General features: G+C 37.3%; 2 protein-coding genes across 2 annotated transcripts; one reads left to right on the top strand and one right to left on the bottom strand.

The window, feature by feature from the left end:
* Window positions 1-484: 484 nt before the first annotated feature.
* LOC137736833 (uncharacterized) lies at window positions 485-5,786 on the top strand. The gene is made up of 10 exons (XM_068476116.1): window positions 485-954; window positions 2,137-2,204; window positions 3,255-3,325; window positions 3,533-3,811; window positions 4,022-4,185; window positions 4,282-4,337; window positions 4,445-4,497; window positions 4,614-4,734; window positions 5,296-5,393; window positions 5,537-5,786. Exons 1-10 carry the CDS (start codon window positions 515-517, stop codon window positions 5,606-5,608), a joined length of 1,422 nt encoding a protein of 473 aa, XP_068332217.1. The 5' UTR covers window positions 485-514; the 3' UTR covers window positions 5,609-5,786.
* A 733-nt stretch (window positions 5,787-6,519) lies between these two features.
* Window positions 6,520-9,888, bottom strand: LOC137736834 (CBL-interacting serine/threonine-protein kinase 21). Its single transcript, XM_068476117.1, has 14 exons — window positions 9,339-9,888; window positions 9,182-9,244; window positions 9,005-9,076; window positions 8,792-8,899; window positions 8,645-8,716; window positions 8,481-8,534; window positions 8,180-8,395; window positions 7,953-8,078; window positions 7,743-7,850; window positions 7,514-7,633; window positions 7,360-7,425; window positions 7,203-7,277; window positions 7,002-7,111; window positions 6,520-6,888 (listed from the first exon to the last, which is right to left on the bottom strand). The coding sequence occupies exons 1-14, from the start codon at window positions 9,498-9,500 to the stop codon at window positions 6,831-6,833; spliced, it is 1,410 nt and encodes a 469-aa protein (XP_068332218.1). The 5' UTR covers window positions 9,501-9,888; the 3' UTR covers window positions 6,520-6,830.
* Between the last annotated feature and the right edge of the window lie 15,657 nt (window positions 9,889-25,545).

Genomic DNA, 25,545 nt, shown 5'->3' with positions numbered 1-25,545 from the left:
ATTCGCATACTCAACTTTTCACCAGTTGGCAGCAGTATTCCGTTTCTTCGAATCGTTTTATCTTCGTGAGATTTATTGTTTGTCATTTCGTTGGATAGCAACCTCTACACACACTTCAATGGCAAAGATGACACCGTTCATGATGACCACCACGACGGATCCGCCATCCAAATTGTATGAAGTCCGATCCTTCACCCCGGTCGTTTTACCATTCTTCTTTGTTCCGATAGGGTTTGAGAGGTGGGAGGGGAGATCGACGCGTCACACTTTTTTCTTGAAACGGGCCTCCATATGCTGCTTGCGTATTTCTTCGTATTTTTAGATTTTTTTTTTTTTTTTTTTTTGTAATTTTTAAATACTAAATGAAAAATTTCAGAGAGTAATCACTTAATTAAGTAATAAAACGTGTCAAAATGTTAGCAAGAAAACAAAATGAAAAACGTAAAAGGGACAGACACAAATAATAGAAAACCGCCAAAAAAAATCCGGGTATCTCCCCGCGGCACCTACATTCATGATTCATTCATTGGACAGCAGCTTCCGTTTCCCTGCTCATCTCCAAATCTGTCGTACCTTTACTCAAACACTTTATCAAAATCCAAATCTCTCTCTCTCTCTCTCTCCCCTAAAACACATGATCGCCGCTAATTCTCCGCTCAATTCCGCAATCCTCATCCTCCGCACCGCCGACCCGACCCGAAAGCACTGCTCTTTCGAGCCCCTGTGTTCCAGCAACCACCTAAGTTTTAGCTCCTCCGAGCGTGGGTTGTGCATCACTCGGACCCGGATGGACTTGCTCCGCCGATTTGTTACCGGAGGATGCGTCCGTGACCCCGATCACCAGGGGATAAAGGTGGAGATCGATAGCGGCGGCAAAGATGTATTTGCCGCCGACCCCAAGGGCAGCGGCGTGCCGGAACATCTAGTCATAATGGTCAATGGAATCATCGGCAGGTACGTCTTCTTCCCAATTATTTCAATAAATGCATGTGTAGAATTATAGTGTAACATTATGTGATAATATTGAGCTGCCATATCAGTAGAGAAGTGGATTTGTGGTAAATCTAATGGCAAGATGATTTATGTATGTTATTGACTAGGCTAGACCGATACAGAAACTTGGGTTCGTATTGTGCTCAACTCGCAAAAGAGATGCGCCAAAATCGAACAAAATATCGAGCTTGTTAAAATCAATCTCAACTTTGTATAGGCAGTTCAAGTTTCATCAGGTCGAGATCACTTGAGTTTGACTTGAGTGACGGATAATTCAATTGAGCTTGACTTGTAAGAATCGTTGTGTTCTCGTGTCCAAACCAAGCCAAGATGAGCTCAGGATTGGCTCATCCTATATACAAAGCAAACCAAGCTCAACCTCGGAAAGCAATGCTCAACCCGAGTTTGATTCCAGCATACTTCAGTCAAGCCAGGCCTAATCATCCCAATACTTAGCTTGCTTTAGATCATTTACACCCCTCTGCATTGCCTCTTTGGGAATCTCATTGGTTTAACATAAGTAGAGCCTTGCATAAAAACAAAAACTACATAAAACGGTGTAGCGCTCAAACCTGCCCTCAAAGAGGATGTACAGATGAACAAGAGTTGAATCTCATCCCTTAAATCATTTTTGTGCCCGTACTTTGTGTGCCGATCTGTGGTTTCAAATAGTTATTCTTCCTATGTTTGAGCTTTTGGCAGACTTCACTTCAAATATCAGTCTCTATTTAATTGAAGATATTCTCATTTTAAGGCCTCGCTTGGTGTCTAGAACCTTATTGGAATGGATAACCCACAGTATTGAAGGTATGTTTGAAGGAAGAAATGAATGAATTTTGTCCAACTTGAATGTAGGTGGATTACTTATTAAGAAAACTTCTCCATTCCAATCATTAACCAAAATGGTAGGATTAGGAGGGATAAGTTTTCATGTCTAATGCCCTCAAAATGAAAAATCATTAACCTCTACCTTCAATATACCTTGAATATAGTGAGTTATCTATTCCAATTCAATCCTAGAGACCAAGCGAGGCCTAAATTCTTATTTTTGTCCTTCCCTGACAAATATTTTCTTTGTCATTTTGTAAAATTTTTTTTTTTTTTTTTTGCATGTCATGTGAAATTCTTTTTCCACGATTTCAGTGCTTCAGACTGGAGATACGCCGCAGATCAGTTTGTGAAAAAGCTTCCTGATAAAGTAATTGTGCACCGTGAGTGCTTCTTTTCACTTATGATTTATTTCTTACATGTGTGCCGAAGAGTCTTAATCTCCAACCGAAGGTTGGCCAGAAGGCTCATTTTAGCCTTGTCACTAAAAACCATCTCCAACCGAGGGCCAAAGAGCGAAACATAATTTATTATTTAAATTTAAAAACTACAACAACTTAAATTTAAAAACTACAACTAAATTTTAAAAAAATACAACTTAAATTTAATAACTACAACTAAAATTTAAAAAATATAACATATGTGAGAGGTTTTATTTAGAGTACTTAAAAAAAAAAAAAAAAAAAAAAAGGAAGTGGGTGGGAGAGTCCCACATCGGCTGTGGGAGAGGAAGTAGGAAACAAAAATAAAAAAGAAGTGGGAGTCCCACATCGGGGGAGTGTAAAAAAAAAAAAAAACAAAGGAAGTGGGTGGCAGTCCCAGATCGGCAGTGGGAGAAACTTGAGCAACCTCCAAAGCTTATAAAAAGAACACCCAAGCCTTTAGTTAAACATACTTTGTGGGCCTATAATTAAATATTCTTTAAAACATTTTGGCCCAAAACCTTTACTTAAACATTTCTGTAAATAAATAAATAAATATAAAAAAAAAAAAAAAAAAAAATTATAACGGCTAGTTGACATCAATAAATAGCCGTTGGAAATTTGAAATCCAGCCCGACCCAGGGCTGGCTGGCTGGCTGGATTGGGCTAACCGGTTGGCCCTTTGGCCCTTTTAGATTCCGTGGGGCCCACGAGCCCTCTAGCCTGGCCTCAGTTGGAGATGGTTTTCGGGCTATTTTCGGCCCTCTGACCCTCTAGACCCTTCAGTTGGAGATGGCCTAAGTATCTTAGTATATTTCCAATTTGTAAAATTTATTGATTGGGGAGGGTCAAGTTTAAAAATCCCGTTTCCAAGTCCCTTTTGTATCTAATATCTGTTAGTGATTGAAACTTGTAAATATGCAAGCTCCTCCTTGTTTGCTGCAAATTTACTTTAGGAATCATATTATTTCCAAAGTACATGATCTGTCTGACCTAGAATTTTCCCAGCAGGTAGTGAATGTAACTCTTCAAGACTGACATTTGATGGTGTTGACTTGATGGGTGAGAGGCTAGCTGAAGAGGTATTTGGTAATAGCATATTAGTCCGCATATTTTAGCATAGCATGCCTTGGTTTATGATACCAAAGTGGGCATTTTTTGAACCATAATAAATTGCTTATGGTACTCACCAGTGTATAAGAAAACTGCAAGGATAAATCTCAATATTATAAAGTTATTTATTTCAAACGTTGGGCAAATGTTAAATTCCATAGCTAAAAATAATGCAGGTATTAGCTGTCGTCAGAAAGAGGTCTGAGGTGCGGAAAATATCTTTTGTGGCTCATTCCTTAGGGGGGTTGGTTGCAAGGTATGCCATCGGAAGGCTGTACAAACCTTTTCCAAAATCAGAACCCTCGGGTCAAAATGGTAATTGTGTAATTGAAGGGCATACAAATAAGTTGACACAATCCATTGACCAGCCTCACCATGGTACAATTGCTGGACTGGAAGCAATGAACTTTATAACAGTCGCAACACCACATCTTGGTTCAAGGGGAAATAAACAGGTAGGAAATGCTTATTTTCTTCATATTTGCTATGGATAAACAAAATTGAGCAATTTACGCACACAAATGATGACTATATAGAATGTAGTGATGAAAAGTAGCTGCGAATTGAAGAATTCCTTTTATTACTTTCATTCTACATTAGAGAATCTTGTAAGAAAATATGGAAGGAGTCTTGTGAACGTAAATTTTTTAACTTTGTTTCCGCAGCTCCCGTTTCTCTGTGGTCTTCCTTTTCTCGAGAGAAGAGTTTCTCAAACTGCACACTTTATTGTTGGGAGATCTGGGAAGCATCTCTTCCTAACAGACGATGATGATGGCAGACCTCCTCTTCTTCTTCGAATGGTTAATGACTGTGATGACCTAAAATTCATGTTAGTATTAGAATGTCCATAATTCTCCATGATTTCCCGAAAGATTGAATTATAATAATTTGTAGATGGTAATATATCTTTTTCTTGCCTGTGCAGATCGGCTTTACGTGCATTTAAGCGCCGTGTAGCATATGCTAATGCAAATTATGATCGTATCCTTTTTCCTGTTTATTTTGCTATTAAAATTTGATTATATGGTATATTTGCGTATTTTCACTTTGGAACCAGTTGAACTTGTTTATGTTGACTTAATTTCAAGATATGGTTGGGTGGAGAACATCATCAATCCGGCGTCAAGATGAACTTCCAAAGGTAAGCCTTCTTGTTTTCTCATCAATTGCCTATTCAGGGTGTGCCTTTCTGTTATGGTTCCAAACTGACTCCATTTTATTTTTTTTCTGTTTTTTTCCTTCAATTCTTATTTGCAGTCCAATCTACTTGTAACCGATGAGAGATATCCACATATCGTATATATCAAGCGAGAAACTTTTGATGATATTCATATGAAAGCTTCTTCATCTGCTCATGACGTAAAAATAGACTTGGAAGGTTTGTCAAACTTATCTTCTGAGTTGTGCGTAACTATTGGAAAAAAATTACAACCTGAGCTTTGGCCCAAATGGTGATGAGGGATGAGTGGGGACTAGTTCAATCCTAAGTTTATTTCTTTCCACCAAGGTTATGAGGACATACGTTTTCAATTTGTATGGACTCAGTGCTTTAAAAGTTGAAAGTTGATCTTGTTAGCAATTGGTGTGTTATGTAAATACTCTTCATGTTATGTCAGCAGTCGGCACATATAGATACTTCTTGAACATTCCGTAAATGTGTTGCACACACTATCTATATGCATCATAGTTGGTGATCCACATTCGTGGATCATTTATTATGTGTTCTGTTACGATCACAACCAAAAAACATACTGGCTACTTCTATGGATTGGAAGAGAAAGGTGGTGGAAAGTAATAGTGTGGTTTGGCAGTTATTTGGATAAGGGAAAAAGAGGAGTGGTCGTCAGGGGAAGCACAGAGTATTGTTTCTTATTATGATTTTCATATATTCAAAGTTTACTTTCAGTTTTAAGTAGCGTTTGTCCTTTCCTGTGTGTAGAGGAGATGATTAGAGGTCTTACTCAGATACCTTGGGAACGTGTGGATGTCAGCTTTCAAAAAAGTACACAACGATACATCGCTCATAATACCATTCAGGCAAGTTTTGGTTGGCCCCATTAATACTCGTAAAGTTCCCAATTAGCTATACTAGTAACTAGTAACAACATAGTCTCGTAAAGAAGCGTGTTGTGTTCTGTGTTTTCTTTTTCTTACATGTATCTATTCCCTCATACATACAGGTGAAGAGCTATTGGTTGAATTCTGATGGTGCGGATGTGGTTTTCCATATCATAGATTACTTCCTTCTCTAAGGGCTTGTAGAAGCTTTTATTTTTTATTTTTTCTGATTGGCGATTCAACAACGGATTAGACTGCTACTTTATTGTAATTTTTATCATTTATAAAGCTTATCAGGTACATTGCCCACCTTGAAGGTAATGTGATGTATATTTGACGTCAAATGTAAATGCAGAGATGTGTAATTTTTCACTATGGTTTCAAGCCAGTTCCGAAATGTCAGCTCCTACGTGAACGCATGTACAAGGTCTTCTAACGTGAGGCTCTCCACCTTAAGGTCCGTTTGATTACCATTTTGTTCTTAGTTTTCATTTTTTGGGTGCTCGAGATATTAGGAAAGTATATGGGTAAAACAATGGATGAAGAAGAGGGATTGATTTTGTGCAATTTCCTCTACATTCCTTCAGTTCTCTATATCCCTCATTTCTCCCATGTATTTCCCTCAACCTTAACACAAAAATGAAAAACTCAAAGCGAAAACGCTTATCAAATGAACCCTTCAGACAACAGAGACAATTCCTGAAAGTTAGAAAATCACTGTGTGTTGGATAAGAAACTAGAGTTGATGCTCAAGGAAATGTTGGAATTTTGTACGGTTGGCATGTAAATCTTGGGATTTAGGAGATGTTTACAACTAAGATTTTAAGGGAGTTGGAAAGCGTAGCTGTACGTGGAAGAAAACGTAGACATTGCCACTGCCGCCATTGTCAGCTTATAACCACCCAAGGTTGCACTTTTACGAACACTCCAACTTTCAGGGGTATGCGGTGCCAAACGAGGAACAGAGTTGCACGAATCAGAGATCAGACGGATTCTGTTCCACGCGAATTAGATTCGTGCAACTCTGTCCCAAACTACTATAATCGATAGCGTTTGAAAGTTTCAGAAACATGTCCTTGCTTGGATATGAAATCTCTCTCTGGAGAAAGAAATAAATATGCTTTCGGGAAAATTAATATTTATTTACTTTCAAATACAGTACAAATGGAGAATCACAAACACTGTGATCCCCTGTCATCTTTGATAACTTATTTTGTATCAAAAGTGAACGGGAAATTGTTAAAATTAAATACACAATAACATTTGAATTTTGAAGCAAGCAAGAAACGTTCCTCTTCTTTCTTTTCTGCTTGTAAGGAGAAAGCTTTGCAAAAGAATCAGGTTTTTCTACTCTAGATTTACATCTTCCTTTACGATCCATCAGGAACTTGGTCTTGAACGAAAAAAAGAAGCTCGTCAAGACGATGAATAACCGCGGTAGTCTTTGATTGTTCTGGAATTCATCTCCTCAGAGCTGCATATAATTATCGAAAATACAACTAGTCAGCCAGCTGCAGCAATCTATGGTATACCGTTATCTTTTCTTGACACATTGCCTTGACACATTGCAGAATGGTTTCGTTTTACCGTTCTTTTTCTTCGATACTTTCTCTATCAGTGTTGACAGCCTCAGATTCTTGCTTCGGTGATGAAGCAGCGGCTTTGTCTGTCAGCTGACTTGATAAACTTTTACAGAACTGAGATCATTTTCAACAGAATATTGTCTCAGTAAGTAAACATTTTTTTTATCATAAGTGCATATTTAGCTAATGGATATGGTGATCATACTTCTTTGTACGGTCTAAGCTCCCCTGCAGATCTTGATATTTCAACGACACAATTCGTAGGAGCAACTTCAATCACCTGCCATTTTCGCCTGGATGGTCAGAGATCGAACTTAAAATCCTCTATTCACGACTCATTCCAATGTATGGCAATTTCTTACCTCTGCTGATATGTCAATATATGATCTACAGCATCTAGTCATAATCTGTTTTGCATGCATTTTCATCTGATGGAAGAAAAAAAATCACCATTAGTTGGCAGGAAAGAACTTTGATAAGCAGATGAAGAGGCAATCGAATATGATTTCCGTATACCCTGAAGTTGTTTGTTCTTGCTACTGAAAGGCTCGCATCTGTTGCAGCAGCTTCTATTTTCTTCATGGTTTCAGTAATGGTATGCTTGGATCCAATCCTTGTTTTCTGCTTGTTCTCGTCCTAAATTAAGAGTACGGTTCAGCATTATTACACGTTATAAGCGAGAAAAAAAAAAAAACAGTAGGATTATAAATATTTTAGGATATCTTTTCCTTCATTGTGAACTTGCCTGTTCCTCGAAGAGACCTGACAGATCGAGATCATTTGACATGGCTATCAATTGGAATGCATTTATAAAACTTGAGGATTTTGGAATTTTTGTCTCCGCCACATTCTCCTGCAAGGAACAAATAACAATTGTACAAAATCAGATATGTATCTGCAGTGAAGGTGAGATTCTAGCATTTTTCTCCGTGTTACAATCATGCGGAGCTTTTACCTCAATCGAATCAAATGCAGCATTAACATCATCAAGGTAGATTTTTTCGTCACTATCGTTTCCATATGTGGCCACATAATCTTGTTGAAACCATTCATTTTCGATAATCTCTGGTATCGTTATCCGCTGCATTGATAAAAGGAACACATATATGAGGCCGTGTAATGAATCCCAACACGCTATCGCAAAATGCTTAAGAGTGTGGAATTTAAGCATCAGAGCTATACCGTTCCAGGATTTGGATCAAGTATTCTGGAGATGAGCTTCTTCTGGCTTTCTGTAAACCACCGCGGAATTGTGTATTCTGCTCTGGATATCTTTTTGTATAAGCTCATAAGGCTAGATTCATCAAATGGTAGATGACCAGCTAATAATTCGAAAAGAATCACTCCAGAAGACCAAACATCTGCAGCTGCTCCGTCGTACACCTTACTCAGGATCAGCTGTTCACGAATATTGAAATCGTCAAACCATCTGATGAAATGAAACTCAGGGTATGACTTTTGTATGTATCTATAACCTGCATACCTCGGGAGCTACATAACTTGGAGAGCCACATTTTGTTGACAAAAGGTCACCAGGCTGTCGATCATCAAAGTTTCGCGCAAGCACCAACACAAATCGTCAGATTTCAATAGTAAAATTAAAATAACTGAACAACGGCTCGAGAACATAAGGATTTATGTGGCTACCTTACGCAGTGCGCTGAGTCCAAAATCGGACATCTTCAGCGTTCCATTACTGGCTAGAAGCAAGTTTTCAGGCTGTATACGACACCATAGTCAGTTGAGGAAGCTCCAATTGTGAAAAAAAATGTTGCAAATTTAGGTTTTACTCACCTTTAGATCTCTGTGATAGACACCTCTGTTGTGACAGTAGTCCATTGCATCAATCAATTGCTGAAACAGCTTTCTTGCCTCCCCTTCACTAAATCTTTTGGCGTACAACTTTTTAAGAGTTTGAAACAAAATTAGATAAACTTGTTCACTTCAATCAAAAGCAACCCGAATCACCAGATTTAAAATCGGACACGAAATGTAAACTAATCTCACCATCTTGTCTGAGAGTTGACCTCCAGATACATATTCCATAACTATGTAAATTTTTGTCTTTGTTCCTATGACCTGTAAGTGAAAATTTTGAGAAACAAAAAGATCACTATTAATTCAAGAAAAAATTGATGCAAAATATGTACAACCGATAATCTTTTAACGCGTTAAGATACATACCTCGTGAATGCGAACAATGTTGGAGTGGTTGAGAAGCTTCATTGTTCTAATTTCTCTCTGGACCTGTAATTTTGGGCAACAATTTGTTCTGTTTTTCTTTAATTTCTCCAAAACAATAAATCAAAAGGAAGAAAAAATGAAAGGTTTGGAAATATGCCTGATTCTTGAGATTGGTTTGCATCACCATATGCTTATCCAGGATCTTGATTGCAACATACTTGCCATTGGTGCTGTCGAGTGCCAACTTCACCTTGGCGAAAGTACCTTCTCCAATCGTTCGCCCGAGCTGGTACTTCCCTACGTTGCTGGCAAATCCCATGTTTCTGAAGCGAATTCTCAGAGAAACCAAATCATAAACTAATGCGACGTGCTCCTGCTTCTTGTCTGCCAACAAACAATTTATTCTTGTTCCTAAATAAATCTCCTGCAAATGTTTCTTGAATTGTTATATGACCGCCGCTGCTGCAACTCTTGTTTGAATATTGAATGGAACAAATCAAACTTGGCAAGTAGTTCGTGTTTATTTGTAGTAGCTGCCATTCCATACTTATGGTGCTGAATTGGTGACATTAAATAATTTGATATTATGAGGGCTACACTTCGGTGACTAGTTGTGGTTCTTAAATAATGCTAGCTACAAAGGAAGAAGAGTTTCCCATTTTGTTTGACAGTTTGGCAGTTTGAGAGAGAGATAGAGAGAGAGAGACAGAGAGTCGCTGCATGGAAATGACTGGTTTGGCTAGTTGGTATGAACTGTGAACGTGTTTTGAATGGAAGGTAGCCGTTGATATCTGGGGCCATATAGAAAGCGTTTTCACTTGGAAATTTCTGTCTTTTATTTTTTTTATTTAAGAAAATTATCTACCACTTAATGCTACAGTCTATTAGTATTCTTTTTAACTTGGTAGTGCAAATAGTTGTATAAAAAAATGAATACTATTTAGACACGTAATGCTAGGGATATCATATTTTTGTGAGGTCACATTGCAATTAATTTGTATTGCCTCTCTCTACTATAAATGAACCTCACTATTATTAGTGCTATCCATACATCCTCTCAATTATTTACCGTCGAGTCGAATAAATTAAAGAAGATTAATGACAAAAAATTAACAAGAAGGTGTTAGAGGTAAAAAAATAAGTGTGTGAATATTATCCTTATTATTATTATTACAACAATAAGGATAGATAATTACTCTAATTTCATCTTAACCCGGAAAGTGATTTGAACTTGATTGCAGATTGGTGGAGCACACTATTCTAGCAAACTTATCTAAGCTCAAATTTACATATTTTTTGTTTCGGTCAAGCCCAAATTTACATCGATTTTATGAATTTTGGAATATAAAAGGTTTTCATATGGATAATAAGTCAAGGACAAGAGGGACCCATAGATTAGAATGATGGTGAGCAAAACCAAACACAATTGTGTAACACAACGTTGTTATCAAAGGAAATACAACCGCCCAACCAAGCGTGGGTCATATATTTAACAAAATGAAGTCATACTAGTGGAAATGGTTGGATATGGTTTTTTTTTCAATGCAATTGGGAAATTAAAGGAAACCCGGAAATTAATTAAATTTGACTCAATCGTCAATACTACTGAACTGGTCAATGATAAGTTTGACGAAGAACTATCGCACACCAAACGTTTTGCGTTTTCCTTTTTGATTTTGTCCACGTGACCAAAGAAAAGAGATTTATATGGCTATAAATTTACTTTAATCCTAATCGTCCGATGGTAGCTAGCTTTTCTATGGGAAGATGCATGGGAAATACTAGTGGCCTTTTGCTTTATCATTTGAAGCGTTAAATATTTAGCTTTTAGCCCACTCCGATTAATTTTATGAACATTTTAATCTAAAAAAATTTAAATTCTGATAAATATTGGGTGGAGTCCACTCTGATTTCTAGGCTAAATTTTAGGGGGAATTTGGCATTGGCTTAGCATTTAGCATTTAGCCCAAAATTTCCCCTTGGGTTGGAGTGGGTTTGGAGGGAAATTTTAGAGGGTAATTTAGCTTTTAACCCACCATTGGAGTTGGTCTAATCGTCCGATGGTAGCTAGCTTTTCTATGGGAAGATGCATGGGAAATACTAGTGGCCTTTTGCTTTATCATTTGAAGCGTTAAATATTTCTAGCTTGACTTTTATTTTTTGTGTGATCAACAAAAGGAACCAGTATTTTATTACTAAGCAAAGTTGAAATTTGGGTTGTCTGATATATACAGGAAAACTGAAATGACGGATTTTTTTTTATTTTTTTTATTTGTGAATTGTCTTGTTTCATTAACCTAAAAGAATAATATGAAAATTAATGTGTGTATAGAGTTATTAATATATAAATGAGAGATACAGTTAGAAACTATGCTAGTAGTGGTGGTGTGACGACGATGGTGGTGATGATGGTTGGTGATGGTGCCAATAGCGGCAATGGCGACAACGGTATGTGGTGGTGGCGACGTGGAGATGTGATGATGATGGTGGGTGATGGTGGTGGTGAATAATGGTGGTGGGTGGTGGTGATGGTGGTCACCACAATGGTAATGTGATTTACCAAAGAGACCGGATTTTAATAAATCACATTATATTACCTCTGTAATAGGAGAGTACATATATGGAAATAAGTTCACCGCCATGTAGCATCCCGATCTACTAAATCAGTGACATTTGTGTATTATTGGAACGGGACGTTATGGTGGCAGTAAGTTCGTTTCATGTAAGACTTTCTCATGTAATACATCAATTTTAGCTTCTCACATACCTTTTTATATTTCGAGTCGCCAGATAAAAATTCAAACAAAAACAACTAGCAAAATGAAAAAGGAGTACATATAAAACTAAAATGGATATGTGTGTTTACTGTTTAGCGTTTTCCATAATACAAAGATGAGGCGCATAATAAATTGCTCATATATAATAACAACTTGGAAAAAATATGTATAATATCCCCAATGTATGCAAGACCTTTCTATTTTGGTCGACAGCATTGACGATTAGATGCGTGTACAATAGAAACAATACCATCTTCTATTGGTTGTTGCATGTGATGTGTGTTGTTGAGAAATGCCCAATTCTTTCAGGAAACGTGTGTTTTCTGGAGTGCGATGACAGCTATCTTCCATATATATATATATATATATATAGACACACACACGCATGGGGGAAATTAGAAAGCATAATATTTTCATTAATTTTGTTAAAATTAAAAAAGAGAATTTACGTATCCATTGCCCACGAGTTTTACTTAATCAACGGTCCTACATGTGGGCGATGTCGCCTAAACATCTCATTAAACAATTAACTGAACAGCCATTATTACGTTTAATGATATTTTTCTTCATTTATAGGTAAGAAGTCTTATATTCGATTTTCGTCAAAAGCGAATTTGAACTACATTAGTGCTAGCTCATTGTGAATTTTAGCTCACTCCGTCATCCTTTTAGTGTAGACAATATTGTTTATACAAAGAAAAAAAAAATCAAGAGAAGATGCTAGATTTTTTAAGGCTTAAAATACTATATCAATTATCACCAAATTTATCAAAATCCCTTATAGTTCGAACTTCTTTAAAATCAAATGGTCTTTTGCTCTAGTTGTTAAGATTTTCTTCTTCAACTCATTGTCTTCTGAGTTCAACCAACATCTAGCATCCACAATCCATCTAATTAAAGGTTAGCCACCTGATTAAGGAACTGTTTGTGACTAAGCCACCAAGTTGAGCAAGTTCAAGTTGAAAAGGTCTTAATTAATGAGTGATTTGGTAATATATGACAAGTAATTGAATAAATAGTGGATAAACATTCATTTGTATACGCATCGTTATGATCTGTTGGGGGGATTTGCAAGAGAGAGAACTGACGAGTAATGTCTTCCATAAAGCCTGGCTTTCCAATTTATATGTTTTTTTTTTTTTTTTGGTCTCTTTATCACAGGGCGCATACCATGTGATCAATTTTATTTTGTAACTGTATAAAGCGTGCATGTGTCTGGTCCATAAAGCTTGCCTTTGCCACTTGTATGAATTTTTTTGTTTTTTTTTTTTTTAGGTCTCTTTATCACAGGCCACATATCAGGTGATCAATTTTATTTTGTAACTACATAAAGCATGAATGTTTCTCTGTTTTTCACAATATTGATTTGTCATTTATGCAAAGGGGCTAGGGAGACTGAATGTTGATGATTGACTATTATTTACGTGTTGATAAATGTGTTTATATTTTATTGATGATATATCATTTAATTTACAAATTTAGTCTACAAATTTAGCCTAATGAAATTGTAGCAATGACCTCTCAACTTTAAATCAAATTAGAGTAGTGGTCCCTCAACTAAAAATTCATAATCATTGGTTCCTTAACTCCTTAAAACATGCAGCTATGATCATTTTCATCAATTCCATTAAAACTTCTGTCAAAATGAGTCACGTGACACACACATGAGGCTGAATCGAGGGGCAACTATGGAAAACCAAATGTGAAGCAATATCCCTCAACTTTAATGCAACTAGAGAAATGGCCCCTCAACTTTCACCCAATTGTAACAATGGTTCCTTAACTTTAACCCAATTATAGCAATGGTCCTTCCAACATAATTCATTTGGACGGAATTCTTACAGAGCGAGAGTGGTCCTTCCAACATATTTCATTTGGACGGAATTCTGACGGAGTTAGCGAAAAGAAACCAATGGTCATGGATTTTTAGTTGATGGATCATTACTCCAATTGGGTTAAAGTTGAGGGACCATTACAACAATTTTCTCAACTTATTCTATCTAGCATTACTCATATGCAAATATATTTGTTGATGTGGACTTTCAAACTGAATGAAGAAGGAATTACTTTTTCCTTTCTTTTTAACATATAAAGTATTTCATCACACAAATGACAGACTAATATTCCTTTTTATGCAATAGTGTCACAGATCAAACGATAAGCAGAGTCAGTGGCCACAAAAAAAAATGCATTTGTGTAAGTTTTGATTTAAAATGCTGAATTAATGGAAAAATAGTTGAGATAAGTGTTCGAACCAAATTTGCCCACCGTCGTAGAGGGTGAAGATACTTAAATCCATGTACCTGTAAAAAAAAAAAAAAAAACAGTCGTGAGCAAGCCAAAGACCAAGGAGGGGTGTGCCAGTCAAAGGCTCTCTGATAGTTAAGTTAGTAACCAATATTAAGACTCAAGAACTAGGCAAGAGAATAAGTAAACACGAATTACATTACTAGAGATGAATCCTAGAAGGATGTGTTTATACCAGTCGAGGAGAGGAAGTTTTAGGATCACATTTAACAAAGGGCGGCCCTTTGCATCATCGATCATCTTCAACCTTCAGACACATGAATCTTTAGGTAAGACTCTTCGAATTCAACAGTTAAATATTCCAATAATGCCTCTTTAAATAGCCCAACCTTGGCTTGGTTTTTTTAAACACTTTCCTCTAAGTTTCCAGCTTTGTCATGGAACCCTTCTATCTTTTCATGCTTCAGGTTTTAAACTCAATTTCTACTTGAGGCATCGATGATTAGCATTTGTAACCAAGAAACATTCTATATCCCTATCTATTCTTATCAAGAAGAATCAAATAAAGTATGGATTAGCTCTAACATTTTAATGACTAGCCTTGCTTTCCTTAATAGGTTTTGTAGTCACCATCCTTTGCTTTACCATCGAAAACATCCTTATTGCAGTCTTAGCATATGAGATCAACTTCAAGAGGGTGTTGAAATTATTCAGTGGGTTCTAACTTGGAGCCTACGGGTTCTTTTATGAAGTAGAGCTTTCCAAGTGGCTTGACAACAAATTGATCCTCTTCAGAGTTGATGATCTTGGTTAAGTCAATCATGTAGCATGCCTAGAAAAATTTGCATGCTAGATGTGAAGGCTTGTCTCTCCCCAAGATATGTACTCCTTTTTCCCTATTCATGGGACTTCGATAACAAGCATGTAGCCATATGTTTTATGGGAATATATAACTTTATCCAAGCCATAAAGTGTTTAAAACTTTTCATTATTTGCTTCTTAATAACGGAATAATATTTTAATTTGACAAATCTTTCAAAAGTAAATCTAACTTTGGAGTAAGGAGTAATAGACTAAAACAAGAACAAGTTTGTAAGCCCGGGACAAAGCTTAACGATCCCCTTGGTAATATTGATTCGGAAAAATAGCACCTCCCAAACTTGGTGTCATAAGGATTTCCATTGATTCGGAATTTCCTCTGGAGCTCGACTTGGACGAGTCCTGCTTCTTCCAGATGGCATGTCATTTCATCCATTCACCTTGCCTCATTATGGGCCTGAGGATTTTAAGGATTGCAACATATTACCGAAAAGGGGTTTCCTTCTCAATTCGAATTGCATGTCCATTCTTACTGAGTCTTAGACAAAAGTTCATTAAGGACTTGGTCACTTGCATGTGGGTTAGAAATACTTATGGAATCCTTTTGCTAGATGTGTTGGACCTGAGCTTCTAATCAAACTACATTTAGCTAACTTGTCTAAGGCATTTTCGAGTATCGGAGCTCCGTTGGAATAAAATTTCTCGTAAGGATCTCCTAGTCTAGTCCTCCTTTGAACCTGCTTAAAGACAAGGTATTGCAAAATGTACTTAACTTTGTACGCTGGTCCAGGATAAAGTAAACAGACCTGTGCTTGGGACTCGAATGGCATAAAGCACAAGTTTGAATGTTATAACCCACAATCATTAGGTTGGAACACTACAGAGTGGGTTAAATGAGATTCCACTGGCACTATCACTTTAAATTTTTAGACTTGTAAGTGCGCAAAATTTCAAAACTGTGTTATTAAGAAATTTTGGGTTATTCCATGTTGCGCAAAAGAAAAGAGCGAACAAACATGTAGCACATGCAAGTAATTCTGAGAATTCTTTTACTGAAGAAAATATGTGTTGACAAAGGGGGAGTGATTGAATCCAAAAAGGACTTCCTACATATCTCTGGGAAGGAGAATCAAATCACTAGTGCAGTATAAGAGATACAATCTAAAAATTGTCATTGGGGATCATCTTTGATTAGTGGCCATGGTGAAGTGATAAGGAGATGAGTTCTTTAAGAACTTGTCTATGAGTGGACGGCGACATTTAAGCATAGTACCACCTAAGCTTGGCGATGTTCCATCAATTGGTGATCGGAGTTCCATCCATGCGCACCAAATTGTAACCCTTTGCATCCTACTCCGACGACCTTGTAGGGCCCTTCCCAATTTGCTCCAAGTTTGCCTTTTCTAGGTACTTTGGTGTTTTTAAGGACTTCTCTTAGGTCCAAGTCTCCAACTTGAAGGCTTCGACGCTTAACACCATTGTTTGTAGTAGGACTTGATTTGCTGTTGATATGCTGCAAATCAGATTTGGGCACATTCTCTGCGTTCTTCGGCAAAGTTGAGGTCAGACTTCAAGATTTCGGTGTTCTCTAGAGTAGTATGTTCCTTAATGCATAAGTTAGGCATTGAAGGGAAAATTGTGAAAAACTGAGTTCATTAAGCAACATAATACATGCATTTAACGATTAAATGGCAGAAAAATGTTTCTATGCACTTTAAAACAAAACTTAAACCATGAAATTCAAAGCCTAGTAGTTGTGGTGAACCAAGACTCAACTCAAAACACAAAGATAGTTGAGAAACTTGTATACCTTTGTTGAATCCTCTTTGCATAAACAAAGATTAATCACCCGAGAAGAGGGCCTTCATTCCTTGCTTTTTTGCCCCATGATTTCTTAGAGAAGGAGGGTGAACGGATTCTCCAAAAGTCTCCAAAGTTTGATACCTCTAATTTCTAACACCAAGGATGGTGAAGGAAGAAGATGAGTGACTATGGATGAAGAACATGGTAGCAATCTTCACCCATAGTGTTCGGCCTGCTAGAGAGAAATAGGAGTTTGTGTTCTCTCATCTTTCCTCAAAGAAACCATAAATGAAGAAAAGGCTATAAGGATACTTTTAAACCCATCTTTCCTCAGAGTCTTCTTGTATTTTGTGGGAATCTATCAAAGAGATGTATGGCAGCAAAAATAATGCTGCTCGTATATTTCAACTCAAGAAAGATCTTGTGGGCTAAGGCAAGGTGACGAATCCTTCATGCAACACCTTGGAAGCATGAAGTCCATGTGGAATGACCTCAACATGTACCATCCACATACAACCGATTCCGCTGCACTTCTTAAAAGAGTTGATGAAGACAAAGTGTTCCAACTCTTGGCAAGTCTAGGAGCTGAATATGAAGATCTTCAAAGTGATTTGTTGATGACAGCGCCCTCATTTAATAGTGTTTATCAAGTTGTCCAAATGGAGGAAACTCGAAGAAAACTCATGCACATTGAGCCTAAGTCTAACTTTAAGGCTAGGGCTTTCACTAGCAATCATAAACACACTGGTGAAAAAAAATTCATTGGAAAGAAGGCAAATTGGAAATGTACGTACTGCAACATGAAAGGGAATCTAAAGGAAAAATGCTGGATCTTGCACTCAGAGTTAAAGCCAAGGTTTGATAAGGAAGGAAGAATGATCAAAAAAGGGAAAGGAACCACTCCAAAGGCTCTCCAGTCATCTAGTTTTTTTATTAGTAAATTTTCAAACTTCACTGCAAACCCAATAGATTTGATAAATGAATTTGCAAGTTTTCTTCAAAGAAGAGGAAGCACCATTGAAGATGAAGAAGTGACCACTAAGAATCCTACTGCCATGCTCGAAAAATTCGCGAATTTCTTGATTGAGACCACAACTTAAGACAATCTTTCAGGTATTATCACTGCTCTCTCCACTACACTCAATGACATTACACATGATTGTTGGATTATAGACTTAGGTGCCACTGACCATATAACAAACAAGTCTTCTTGCTTAGATGAGTTTCAAAATATACCTAAATCTACAAGTGTGTCTATAGCAAATGGGAAAGGAGAACCTATTCTAGGAAAAGGAAAACTTAAACTGTTAAGTGATGAGATCGAGTCAACAGCTTTGTATGTACCTTCATTTCCCTTCCAACTTTTGTCCATAGGTAAAATCACAACCACTCTAGATTGCCTTGCCATATTCTCTCCTCACAATGTTGTATTTCAGGATCGAGTTACTCGGAAGAAGATTGGTGAAGGGTTTCTCTTGAATGGACTTTATTATCTCTCAAAGAAGTTCGAGTCTATTAAGCACCCTATTGCCAACCTAAGTCTTCTTCAAGAATACCAACTTTGGCATCGTCGACTGGCCCATCCCTCAGAACCTGTGATGACCAAACTTTTTCCTAACTTTTGTAAAACACCACATGAGTGTGAAATCTGTCAAATGTCCAAAGCAACTAGACTTCCTTTTGTTTCTTCCAAGTCTAGAACCAGTAAACTGTTTGAGGTTGTTCACTCAGATATCTGGGGTCCTTTTCGTGTAGACTCATTTGATGGATATAAATACTATGTCACGTTTATTGGTGACTGCTCTCGGGTCACCTGGTTTACCTTTTGAGGTTCAAGAGTGAATTTTTTGATGCTTTCAAAGACTTTCATAAACTAATCACAAACCAATTCTCATCTAAGTTAAACATCTTACAATCGGACAATGGCACTAAGTACACATCCAATAACATGTCCAATTATTTGAGCAATCATGGGATTTTACATCAAACTAACTGTGTTGGTACACCACAACAAAATGGTGTAGCTGAGAGAAAGAACCGTGACTTATTGGAGAAAACGAGGTCCCTTATGTTTCAAATGCATGTTCCTAGAAAGTTTTGATCTCAGACTCTTCTCGCTGCAGCTTACATCATCAACAGATTACCTACTTGTGTTTTGAATTCAAAATCACCTATTGAAGTAATGAAGGGAAGGAATATTGACATCTCACACCTCAGAACCTTTGGGTGCACTTATTATGTTCATGTTCAAGTTGCACATCGAGATAAGCTCGAACCTAGAGCTGTCAAAAGTGTGTTTATGGGATACTCGAGCTCTCAAAAGGGATATAAATACTATAATCCACATAATGGAAAGATTGGAGTCTCAAGAGATGTTTGATTTGATGAGCTTGCTCCATTTTTTTCACAAAGGTTCCAGTGAAGAACCTCAAGGGGAGATTCTTATGGGCATATTCCCTTTGCCTACCTCAGCAAACCTACATGAATGCAATTCTCAAAATGTTCCTCTCGAACCTCACTCGGAGCAACATGATAGTGAGGAAACATCTCCTGATCAAGACAACTCAATCACAGCTTCGCAACCTACTTCATAACCTGCTTTGGAGCCACGAAGAAATTGATGTGAAAATTAACTTGACACACAAATTAAACCCTATTTGTGACAATTGTAGTAATGAAGTAAGTAGGGATCGTTCTAACCGGGGATTAACTAGGGGTGCTAATTTAATTTGAATTGACTTAAAAACACAAAAACTAAACTTAAAGACTCTTAACAAGACTACTATGACTCAAAACAGATTTGAGACACTCAAAACTGCCTAAAACAATCAAATTGACTCAAACAGAAACTAGAACTTAATTTGGACGAATTTGAAAGTGTTTATGACTCCAAATGCTTAAAAACACAAAATAAAACAAATTTGAATGACTAAGACTCAACAAAATATGGGGGGATTGTGGTTGGACGAATTTAAACTAAATGGGCAGATTGTAAAGAAAACAGATTGTAAGACAAAATTGTGATGAATCAATGGATGATGGAATAGCTAAGGGGTTCTTCTCCACACATGAAATATATGCAACGTAAATCAATTTCCAATTATCAATCCAATAAGTTATGAACCTCGACACTCCAAGTTAATTAGGTCTGCTTAAATTAACCTTCAGATTTCCCTAGAATCATTTAATTGGATGAATATGCATCGCAAACAAATTATTCCTAACAAATTCTCTATATGAACAGCATGATAAAGACATAAGTTAGAATCATTACGTTCTTTGGAAATCATAAGCATTGACAAGGCATTTGTAACTATGAAAAGCATGATACGCTTGCCAGGAATCTACTTAACATGATCGTGACTAGCAACCTTCACTACTTGTGAATATAAATTCATGACGATTAGGTGAAACAAACTTATATCCTAGCACCAAATTCAAGCATGCAAATTAAGCGTGCACTCTCAATCAACATACAAGAATAAGTTCTAAATCAAACGGTTAAGCAAATTGTATTCAAGACTTATGCAACGATAACTGGAAGTAATCAACGTATTTCACATATATAATCATGGTTTCGAATCACCCCTAGCTAACTAGGGGGTTTAGCCTCTCATGTTCATAGAAAGAGAAACAAAATTGAAATTAAACATAAAGAACAAAAGATTGATTACACCTAAAACGCCCAACAAATCCGCTTGAATTTCTGCGCGTCTAAGCTCCTCTTTCTTCTTCTCCTTGCTGCGGCAGAGATGGTGTGGGTGGTTTTTGGATGATTTTCTGGTTTAGGGATGGATTTATGGTGATATGGTGGTGCGGCAAAGTGGTGGAGTGATGGAGGAAGGTTTGTATGGTGGCTGGAAGGGTGGGGATGGCTGCGGCAAGGTTGAATGGTGGCTGCAATGGGTGGTGAAGGCTGCGGCTGGTAGGTTTTTGGGTGATGGGATGTACGGTTTTGGGAGAGAGGAGGGATGGTGGCTGAATGAGAGAATGAGAAGTGCTAGGGTGAATATTAGGTGCGGCTGAGATGGATTGTTTGGGTGAAAATCAATGGGAACTTGTGGCTGAGATGGATTTTGGATCAATGAAAGGCTACGGATTCAAGGGAGTGTATAGAAGGGTGCGGCTAGGTTGTAAAAATGTGTAGGGTTTCAGAAAATAAACCCTAGCTTATTAAAATGAAATTAAAGTTAATTCAAAGGCTGCTAGAATTAGGGAATTAAATCAGAAATTAAAGGGGATGGCTTAATAAGTGCGGCTAGGGTTTAGGGTTAGGGTTTTTGTGCATAAAATGGGACCAAAGTGCCCCCCCTTGCACGACAAGGGAAGGAAAGAAGGGGAAAGGCACGACAAGGGCTGGAATTTGGGCTAGGGCCTTTGTTTTGTGTCCTAAAGTGCATACGAGGCCTATAAAGTGGCTAGAAAATACGGACGTTTAAGATTAGGAAAGGTTACCAAAACGGGAAACTTAGGGTTAACTTTCCTACTTCAAGTAGGAATCCTTGTTTGAGTAGGAATCCTCGTTTTGGTAGGAATTCATCATTGGAGTAGGAATTCATCGTTGGAGTAGGAATTCATCGTTTCTTCAAGTCTTCAACTCATTCATTCCTCTTTTGCTCCAAAAGGCTCCAATTTGCATCTTCTTGCACACTTTGGCCTTATAATCTGAAAATGCACAAAAGTGACTTTAAACACTAAAATAGCTAAGGAAACACAACATAAATGCACGAGAACAAGCTAATTAAGTCGCATGAATATGCTCCTATCAGAAATCCTACCCAAGACAGGCATCCTCCGTTAAGGATGCAAGAGTACATAACATACAATGCAAGACATCCCATCAACATTTAATGCAGCATTTCTCAATCAGTTGTCCACTCATGTTGAACCAAGGAACTTTAATGAAGCTGCTCATATTCAAATGTGGCAGGAAGCAATGAAAAAAGAGCTCAAAGCACTAAATGACAACCAAACATGGAGTGTGGTTGATCTTCCAAAGGGAAAAAGGGTAGTAGGGAGTAGGTGGATATACAAGACAAAGTTCCATTTAAATGGCAGTATTGAAAGACACAATTAGTAGCCCGTGGTTTCACACAAACTTATGGCATTGACTACAAGGAGACATTTGCTCCTGTAACCAAAATGAGCACGATACGAGTACTATTGTCTGTAGTAGTTAATCATGATTGGTCTCTATTTCAAATGGATGTGAAAAATGCATTCCTCCATGGTGAACTTGAAGATGAGGTATACATGAAGCTTCCTCCCGGACATCCACAAGAGAACGAAACTAATAAAGTTTGTAAGCTTCACAAGGCTAAATATGGACTCAAGCAATCCCCCCGAGCCTGGTACTCGAAGTTAAGCTCAGTTATTGAAGTTGCAGGGTTCAAGAGGAGTCATGTCGATTCTTCATTGTTTGTTCGCAATGGTACAAGTGGTAAGCTCATTATCCTTATATACGTTGATGATCTTATTATAACGAGAGATATCAATGCCCTCAAATCCTCTATTCATCAACAATTTGCTCTTAAGGATTTAGGAATCTTAAAGTATTTTCTTGGCATTGAAATGGCCACATCCTCCAAGGGTTTGTTCTTAAATCAAAGAAGATATGTGATTGATCTATTGGATGAAGCTCACATGTTGGATTGCAAGCCAGCATGTACCCCTCTTGTGAGCAAACTTCAATTAGATGTCCAAAGTGAACCACTGTCAAACCCTAGTGTCTACCAACGTATGGTAGGAAAGCTAATCTACCTCACAATTACATGACCTGATATTGCTTATTCAGTAAGCCTTGTCAACCAATTTATGCACTCTCCCACACTGATTCACTGGGAGCTTGTAAAAAGGATTCTTAGATACTTAAAGGGGTCAATTAGCAAATGCTTGCTCATGAAAAAGCATGGCTCAAATCACATTATGGCATACACAAATGCTGACTGGGCAGGTAATGCCCTCGATCGCAAGTCTAACACTGGTTTATGTACATCTGTTGGTGGTAATCTTGTGACATGGAAAAGTAAAAAACAAATTGTGATTGTGCTATCAAGTGCTAAGGCTGAGTATAAAGCCATGGTAGCCACAACTTGTGAATTAATTTGGTTAAAGAGTCTCCTAGCTGACCTTGGCTACGTCGACAAGGAACCTATGAATTTGTTTGTGACAACCAAGCTGCCATGCGCATAGCTTCGAACCCAGTTTTTCACGAGATAACAAAGCATATTGAGGTTGATTGTCATTACATCCGTGCTCAAGTCCAATCCAAAGTTATCAACACAGTGTACACTCGAAGATACAATCAACTTGCTGATTTTTTCACAAAAGCTCTTGACTCTACTCAATTCCAAAGATTGCTGAGCAAGCTTGGATCAATTAATCCTCTTGATCCAACTTGAGGAGAAGTATTGAAACTGACCGGTTATGTGCATGCTAGAGTCTCGTTGGGTCTATGTTGGAAGGTGTTCAAGGCACATCACAGCTCATCAATGTTCAAGTTGCAACTGCAACTCTAGTCCTTATTCTCAGGTAGAGTTGCAGCTGCCACTAAACCGTCACTTTTGTTACCAACTTGCTTTTGTTACAATCCCTTAATTCTAGGGTTTGTGTCTTCTTGTAACTTGTAACTAGGACTAGTTTCTTTATCTTTTGGTTTCTTTCTTGTAGTTGATTGTAATTGTACAATGGGTCTTTTACCTAGCTCGGCCTCTCTATAAAAGCCCTCTCTTGTAATTCTATCTTACAATGAAAAATATACAAACATTTGTTGAACTGAAAATCAACACGTGTGCACAATATTTTCACGATATATGTCGAACAAGCACACCCCCAATCCACTTCCCAAGAAAATTATGAACTTCAGCAATGAAATATGGAAAATTAATCCACGTGAAACACTTTGTCGAAAAAAAAAAACATGTGAAACATGAGATAGACCACTAGACGATTTTTGTGAGAGGACTATCTGGGTTCAACCGGATCCAACCTAGACTGACTGAAACCTATATATATAAGAAGGATGGAACACACGTTTTTAATAAATATTTTGACATGTAAATGTAGGATCTACTTTGTAATGCATTGTAACTCGGTAACATAATTCATTCATTTGTTTCTTTATCTCTAAAACATATGCAATGTACTAATTAATTAATCTTCTAGTCAATTACACAACTGGGACATATATATTGTTTTTTACAAGAAACGATAGAGACATTTCATTGATAAACAAGTATATGTCACATGGGTACACTTTTTTTGGCGACCAATAAATACATTAATTTGAAGATAATTTTCACAAATAAACATAAATGGTGATCCCTTAAATAGCTACCACAAACACAACAAACCTATATACGCACACACGAAATTGAGGCATACATTTATCGTTTTGGATGTAGCTTTCAAAGTCCCTGGAAATTTTAATCGCGAAGGGCGAAGATACAATTTTCTCGAGGATTCTGTACGTGTTTGTTTTATGAATTAGCCATTGCATATTAATTGGACAAAATATGAATAATTTATATGTTGTTTATTAATTAGTCACAAGTAAACTATTTGAGTGTATTAGAAAATACGTCATGAGTTACGGCATGTGCTTGCCGTTTGCGACTTTCGGTCATCCCATTTTGTACACATGCATTCGAGGAGACTTGAAATATTGGATCCAATAAGTTAGCCACAAACACAAGTCAGACTTAGTTTGTAAACCAAGTCAAGTTTATCTTCTTATCACCAAAATTTGTAATGGTCGTCATATTTTCCTTTTCAACTTTGACGACAGCTACGGAGGGAGGGAGGGAGGGAGGGAGGATATATAAGGACCAATTGTAAACTAGGATGAACAGTTCTTCTTCTGGTTCAAACATGTTGCTTTGTGTTGAAAGAACCCGTTTATTGGGTTGTCTGGCTTATTCTACCTAGTTATATCGTTGATTGTCAGAACTGATATGGTGGATATGATGGTTACGAATTGCAGGGGTGATTGCACGAATGATTGCACCCCTCCCACATGTGGTACATGAGGAATTCTTGGCTTTGTCCTGGAGAATTTTGTGTTCATGTTCTTGCTAGTTGTTCGTCAAGTTTCCACCATTTTATTCAAAAGTGAATTTGAATGGCGAAAAAGTGAAATCAAATAAAAGTAGAGAAACGGATAAAATTTCTTACCTCAAGAACGATTAAGTATTACTCAAATTCTCATTGAAACCACCAATTTGTGGATGCAATTTTTGCACTAGCGTTCTGCTATGCAAAATGGCACACCCCAATCCGAATATTTAAGTGGAGACCGAAATCGAGGCATGCTATTCGACACCTAAAAGGTGACAAAGCCATAACATGTAAATGATGTGTAAAAAGTTCGAGCCAGTTAATAGCTTATTTTTAGCTACACCCCTGGAACTTCGTTTTGATCTTACTTTGCCCTTGAAACTCAAAAGTCACCGCTTTACTCCTTATAAAATTCGTTCCATTTTGATTTCTGGACTCTCTGTTGGCCCCCAAACTTATAGGTGGCCTACAAAAACATATGTGAGACCCAACACTCTATAAAAATATGCCACATATGCAATAAATTTGATTATAAGGAGGATGTAGTCAAACTCGGATTTGAGAGGATTTAAAAAACTTTAAAATCTTGGAGTAGTCAACTAACAAATTTTAAAGGATTTTTAGAAGGGAGTTTTAACAAAAAGCCAACCGTACTATTCACTT

This window comes from Pyrus communis, chromosome 6, assembly GCF_963583255.1.
Source record: "Pyrus communis chromosome 6, drPyrComm1.1, whole genome shotgun sequence".
NCBI classification, from domain to species: Eukaryota; Viridiplantae; Streptophyta; class Magnoliopsida; order Rosales; family Rosaceae; genus Pyrus; species Pyrus communis.
The sequence above is the reverse complement of the archived record's forward strand: the minus strand, read 5'-3'. Positions and strand labels throughout refer to the sequence as shown.

What these genes read in the sequence shown, in the direction of transcription:
- LOC137736834 (XM_068476117.1), bottom strand. Translation starts at nt 9,500, where the DNA reads ATGGGATTTGCCAGCAACGTAGGGAAGTACCAGCTCGGGCGAACGATT. An exon ending in CTGCATTTGATTCGATTGAG is followed by an intron (nt 7,851 to 7,952) that starts GTAAAAGCTCCG and finishes TGTTCCTTGCAG; the next exon opens with GAGAATGTGGCGGAGACAAA. An exon ending in CAGGTCTCTTCGAGGAACAG is followed by an intron (nt 7,634 to 7,742) that starts GCAAGTTCACAA and finishes CTCTTAATTTAG; the next exon opens with GACGAGAACAAGCAGAAAAC.
- LOC137736833 (XM_068476116.1), top strand. Translation starts at nt 515, where the DNA reads ATGATTCATTCATTGGACAGCAGCTTCCGTTTCCCTGCTCATCTCCAA. An exon ending in GTGAGAGGCTAGCTGAAGAG is followed by an intron (nt 3,326 to 3,532) that starts GTATTTGGTAAT and finishes AAAATAATGCAG; the next exon opens with GTATTAGCTGTCGTCAGAAA. An exon ending in GTTCAAGGGGAAATAAACAG is followed by an intron (nt 3,812 to 4,021) that starts GTAGGAAATGCT and finishes TTGTTTCCGCAG; the next exon opens with CTCCCGTTTCTCTGTGGTCT.